Below are 6,585 nucleotides of genomic sequence, written 5' to 3' on the forward strand. Positions count from 1 at the left end.
AATAGTTGCATATGAGTCTCTCAGTTGTCCTCTGTGCGAAAAGATGGATCACTCAGTCACTGTTGGAAAGGGCTCAAATGCACAAAAATGCTGAGAAAAGAATTTGTGAGACCTGAAGAACTTTTCTGAAGAACATCACGCAGTTTAACTGTTCAGGACCAACTATCACTAAACAGAAAACACAGCTGTGGATCATTCAGGTAACAACACAGTATTAAGAATTAAGAGTATGTAAACTTTTGAACAGGGTCATTTGTATATTCAACTATTATTTTCTCTTGTGGACTGTATGTAAATGTATTTTATGTGAAATATCTTTTTCAGGTCAGTACTAAATAACATGCATTTTGTATGGTATGATCCCTATTATTTTGGTAAAATAAATAACTTTTTGCAGATTCTGCAAGGTGTATGTAAACTTTTGACTTCAACTGTATATCAGTGACATACAATGGTGTTCTGAAATAAGTCCACACATTAAAAAAAAAAAATATTATTATTGAATATAAATTCATGTCCCGGTCACATTTTCTTGGTTTAATAAACATTACTTATGTTACCAGAATAAAAATCTATATTGTATTTTTACATTAACAACATAATGAATAGGCTGTTTTATTTATCAAAACCAAGTAGTCTAATCAGTCTAATCATATTTTCAGATCATCAGTGCTCAGTAAACACTGCTCACAGATGCAGAGATGTACCTTTAATTTCAACAAGCTGATTACTCACTAAGAAAAACCTACAGATCATGTTTTCAGGCCATTTTAAGTTATAAGTTGTCATAACAAAGTGGTTACATCTAAGTGTGTGTGTGTGTTGTTTACTTTTTTTAGCTGATCATAACCATCATATTGCAATGGAGGCATTGCCTCCTCACATTTGACTTTCCCCCATTAATTCTCAATTACCACCCACCAAACTCACTGCACGCTTTAGGGAGTCTGTTAAATTCAATGGGCTCAGGGGAGCTGGACAGTTTTGACAAAAAGAAAGTGATTTATACGGCAATTAAATGTTATATTTTGTAATATTTGCACTGTTTTAATTTGTACTATTAATATTTGCTTCCTCTGAGGACCCTGATGCAATATCACACTGTAACTAGACCTTTACACACATTTGGGACTCTTTTTTCCCCCAAGGAAAGCTACAACACTGGATTTAATGCACAATAAGCGTCAGATGTGCTTCATCAAGTGCTGTCAGAATTTTTCACAGCCCATCTCTCAGCCCCACACTCCTACTATAAGCTAATTGGTGATACGGTGGATCCTCCATCATATCTACCTCTAACAATCACTGGTCATCATTCTTCAGCTTCTCCTTCCCTTGAGGATGGATTGGAAAGGCCAGGACAACAATAATCATCAGATATGCGGATCATCGATCACAATACATATTAAATCTACGTCAAACCTTGACTAAAGGCAACATTCCCTCATAAAGAATACAGCTCACTTTCAGCAACTTGTTAAAGTTAATTATTCACTTGATCCACAGAATCACAAGTTTATTTCCTCTTTACTGCACAGGGTTTTGTTGTTGCATGACTAGGCACTCCTACTACTGCCCGAATGTCATTGTTGGATTGCATAACTATAGCTTTTAAAAATATGACGGTAACGTCTCAATTCACTGCCATGAGCCTAATTCATTGGTTTGGGACCATGAGAGGTTAAAAAATGTTTAAAAGGATGAAAAAATACTGCCACAAAATATTCTGGTCCTTGCATAAAAGGTGGGCTCAGCTCTTTATTTAGCCTATTTTGGAAGTCTGAAAAAGTCACCCATTTTTATTTAGCTTTTTGTTCCCTAATCACATTCAAGTTACACTATGCAAAGTCAGTCAGGTGAACTACTGTAGAAAGTCACTGCATCCTGTTTGTCTTTAAATCAAACAGGCTCCACCCATGCAAGATCCTTAAACAGACTGGTGAGTGGTGTCATGTGATGCTTTTTGGACTTGACAGCAAATACAGTCCTGCAGACAAAGGCGTTTGTTATATGACTGTCTCTCGCTCTTTCATACTCAAGATCACAGCTCGGACTGCAAGTATATGATCATTATCTTTGCATCTGTGCTGATCAACCATCTGCAGCCTAATGCCAATTCAACCCCAAATCAGAACTTCATGAGTTAAAATCTAGACAGCCTGACAGGGACTCCAACTATGTTTACTCAGAGATTTCTTCCACTCATTCTCCAACTCTGAGGATATGAGAAATCACTGGAATGGATGCAGACTCAAATCTGGAGTACTACTAGCCAGAAAGGAGATTAAACACACACCACGCACAGATCCGACTAGGAGATGAGGGCTCGACGCCAATGCAAACATCTTGGAGTAGAACAACAAGGCAAACCAAAAAATAGACTATAATTTTGGGGTATTTTTTTTAAATGCACTGCTATGGCCAAGCCAGTCTATAGCAGATGTTTTCAATCAGAGGACTGGAGGGCCTCAGAAAACTTTCAAGAAGCCTGTAGGGTTACCTACATTTAGGAGTCGACCAATTATCGGCACAGATATTAAGCTTTTTATGGTTATCGGTATCGGTTATTTTCAAAACCGATTTGCCGAAAAAATAATTTGAAACACTTAAAGGAACACGTCACTTTTTTTGGAAATAGGCTCATTCTCCAACTCCTCCTGAGTTAATAAGTTGATTTTTACCGTTTTTAAATCCTTTCAGCCGTTCTTCTGTTCTGGTGATATCACTTTTAGCATAGCTTAGCATAGATTATTGAATTCTATGAGACCAATAGCATCGCGTTCAAAAATGACCAACGAGTTTCGATATTTATCCTATTTAAAACTTGACTCCTCTGCAGTGATAAGACCGGCGGAAAATGTAAAGCTGCGATTTTCTAGGCCGATAAGATTAGGAACTACACTCCAATTCCGGCGTAATAGTCAAGGAAGTTTGCTGCCGTCATATGGCCGAAGCAGGCGCAGTAATATCACGCAGCACATCGCAGCACAACGCGACCAACTGCATGTACAGGGAGTGTTCCTCGTTGGAAGTTACCTAGCTGGGAATTAATTTCAGGCGCTGCGTTCTATTACTGCGCCTGCTGCATCCATATTACAGCAGCAAACTTCCTTGACTATTACACCAGAATGGGAGTGTAGTTCCTAATTTTGTCGGCCTAGAAAATCGCAAATTCTGATCGGAGCTTACGCTACACCTACAGTACGTCATCCACTGGAACGCCACTCTCTCGCAAACGCATATACGACAATTTTAAACATGGATATTATTCTTACAAAATGCGGCAATTCACTTTAGAAAGCCTTAATTAAGCCCACAGAGCTGTTTCAAGCACTTTTTATGATGGATGGACACACTTTATTGGACTTCAAAATCTCAACATCCATTATAAATATTGAAAGAACCAGGACATTTTTTAATATAACTTCAATTGTATTCGTCTGAGAGAAGAAAGTCAAATTCATCTAGAATGGCTTGAGGGTGAGTAAATAATGGGGTAATTGTCATTTTTGGGTGAACTATCCCTTTAAAATCCACTGATCTATAGTTTATCAGCAAATCTGAAGATATTTTATGTACACATCTCACAGTGCTTGCATAAAGCATCCTTAAAAGACACTCAGCTTTATCTTCTATAACGGTAGCTCGGTTTTGAGAAACAGCCAGCATGAGACATCAACTGTAAACCGAAAGGGGCGTGTACACCTGTTCTGTTCTGTAGACTTTGTACTTGAATGCCAGTCTTTAAAGACAATAACTGTGCATGAAACTTACCTTTGATACCCCTCGTGCACAATTGTCACTATTCATTTTTTGCTGATCAGTAGCAAGGCTACTTGCACAGCCATATTAATCCCGCTTATGACCTGTAATACACCTGACGCACTACAGGACCGCAGTAACGTATAATTACTATAAACACATCCACTTACTCGATAAAGAAACTCGCTCCTTCCTTCGTAAATCCTTCCTCCCAACCTGTGGGCAGATCTAGGAGGGAAGATAAATAGCACGTTTGCGAAACTTTTAGCGTTTAATTATTCTGAATGTCTATGCAATACGAAATACCCCTAAATAATGATATCTCCAAAGCTAAACGGAAGCGTAAATACTCTTACCGGATCGGATCATGTGTCCAGAATTGACAGGTTCACCAGTGCAGGGATGAAGCCAAGAAGTGGTTCTCGTCTCATCGCTGGCAGGAAAACAAACCACCTGTTAGCGATGCAATTGGCTGGGAAACACTCGAACGGTATGAGAAAGAAATTCTTTCCAATGCAATAGTAAACATATATCCTCACTCTATGAAAAAGACCCTGCCGTCCCCGCACACCCCATAAGAGTAGTTCTCAGGTAAGGTGTCCCGCCGGAGCGGCGCCGCCATTATTCCCGTGTAAAGTCCTGTCTACCTCATATTCCCTCCTCGCTGTCCTCCCCTTGTAGCGATCAGCGCTCGGGCAAAAGGCGATTAAAGGGGAGGGCTAACTTTGCACTTGGCTTTCAGTGAGCAAGCTTAGCCGACAAAAAAGGATAAATTCCTTATAATACATACTGTCGTCCTGCAACATAGAGAAAACCATTGCTTACGCTTTTGAGATATCATAATAACAATATTTGTATTTTTTTTTTAGTCAAAACAGATTTAGTCAACACTTGTCTGAATGCATGCATTGTAGTGCTTGGTGTTCCAATAAACTGAATGTTCCCTAAGCTTGTCTTTCGAAGCACTAATTTATTTATTTACTCGATTCTGATATTTGTGTGATTCTTTGCTGCAGCATAGCCTGTGGGTTGCCAGGTGTGTAATATATACGCATATACAGTTCATTTTTTGATAGGTTAGGTAGGCTAAGTTGTATTTACACAGATGTAGAGTTGTTAAAGTTTCTGTAAGTTTTGTGGCATTTAAACATTATTTAATTTATTTTAATCTGTAAAGCACTGAAAAAAAGAGTGCTTAAATTACAGTGACCCTGGACCACAAAACCAGTCATAGGGGTTATTTTTTAATTTACACAGAGATTTATAAATCATCTGAAAGCTAAATAAATAAGCTTTTCATTGATGTATGGTTTGTTAGGACAGGGCAGTATTTGAAAATCTAAAATCTGAGGGTGCAAATCTAAATATTGGGAAATCGCCTTTAAAGTTGTCCAAATTAAGTTCTTTGAAATACATAGGCCTATTACTAAGCAAAAATTAAGTTTTTATATATTTACAGTAGGAAATTTACAAAATATCTCCACAGAACATGATCTTTACTTAATATCCTAATGATTTTTGCCATAAAAGAAAAATAGACGCATACAATGTTTTTTTGGCTATTGCTACAAATACACCCGTGCTACTTAAGACAAGTGTTGTGTCCCAGGGTTACATAAATACTTATCATCCCGCTCAAAATTTATATGAAGGTTTTTTATTATTATTAATAAATAATAAATTCTTTAATAGTTTACTGATGCTTTTGTTGAATTGTTTTCACAAAATGTTGTTCTCTGCAGCAAAATGTCTCGCTGGTCAAGGGGGTTGGATAATTTTGATTGCAAATGTATTTATATCTGCTTGTAATTATTGTGTTTGTGTGTGTTTTTTAATCCTATTTCTGTGGGCATACTTCAATTGTAAATTCTTTTATTGTTTCCATAGAAAATACACACAGTACCCGTTTCCGCTTACCATCTGCAACAGTTCCACAGACTTGGCAACATGCCTATTGTATTACTCATAGATACTTATTACATATTTACAGTATGTGCAGATGTTAGCTTACATTATCTGTACTTGATCCACTTAAAATTGCTTTCATTATTCTAGCTTAGTACTGTAGGTTGATTCAGTTATATTAAACATATGGTGACTAACTGAATATAAACAGATCATTTCGAATTTACTACATAAAATACACATAAATAAAATGGCTTTAAATAAATTAATTAACTTAATTCTACTGATATTATAAGATGGTAAACTAGTCGCTAGGTTCTGATCTTTTTTAAATAATAAAAACTATAGGATACATTCCTTAATTTGTTTATTCATTATCATATAGATATCCTAAAATAGTCGAATTAGACTGAAAAAAGGTAAAATCAAAATAAATAGCTTTATACACAAAATAATTGTAGTTTAACATTTCTGGGGAAGCAGAAGACATTTTTGCCAGTAGATCTGTAGATCAATTCAAAAATAAAAATAATAAAACAAGGATCTTAATAATAAAATAATGATCTTCATAGTAGACATGGATCATTTGCCAGTAGCATGAAAACTAAAAGTAAGATTAGGGGTGCCAGTTCATAAAAGCTTCACTCAATATTTTGATGTGGTCGTATTGTGACACCTAGAGGTATGTCAGTATAAAGCAAAAGTTATAAGTTACTGATAGCATTTCTGTTCACTGGAGTCTCACCATCAGTCCCTGACCTGTTGGTGAGGGAAATGAGATGGCAGAGAAAAAGAAGTTGAGGAAGGAGTGTTTTGAGAAGCTTAGGGATGTTTCTTGAGGTCTGAAGTTGGACTTAAAGGAGGATATGGCACATTACACGCTGTCACAGAGTGTTAAAAGATCATTGTAGTCTGGTT

The 6,585-nt window shown here is 36.8% G+C and overlaps 1 protein-coding gene across 4 annotated transcripts in view; it reads right to left on the reverse strand.

The window, feature by feature from the left end:
- Positions 1 to 4,425, reverse strand: part of plekha7a (pleckstrin homology domain containing, family A member 7a) — a 137,256-nt gene extending 132,831 nt beyond the window's left edge. For all 4 annotated transcript variants that reach the window (XM_073851055.1, XM_073851054.1, XM_073851057.1 and 1 more), the window contains exons 1-3: positions 4,302 to 4,425; positions 4,119 to 4,195; positions 3,933 to 3,990 (exon numbers count right to left, since the gene is read on the reverse strand). In XM_073851055.1, coding sequence (XP_073707156.1) covers positions 3,933 to 3,990; positions 4,119 to 4,195; positions 4,302 to 4,384 — 218 coding nt within the window. In that variant the 5' untranslated portion in view covers positions 4,385 to 4,425. The remainder of the gene's footprint in view (positions 1 to 3,932; positions 3,991 to 4,118; positions 4,196 to 4,301) is intronic.
- Positions 4,426 to 6,585: the final 2,160 nt, after the last annotated feature.

The sequence above is a fragment of the Garra rufa genome, chromosome 11 (genome assembly GCF_049309525.1).
Source record: "Garra rufa chromosome 11, GarRuf1.0, whole genome shotgun sequence".
Lineage (NCBI taxonomy): Eukaryota > Metazoa > Chordata > Actinopteri > Cypriniformes > Cyprinidae > Garra > Garra rufa.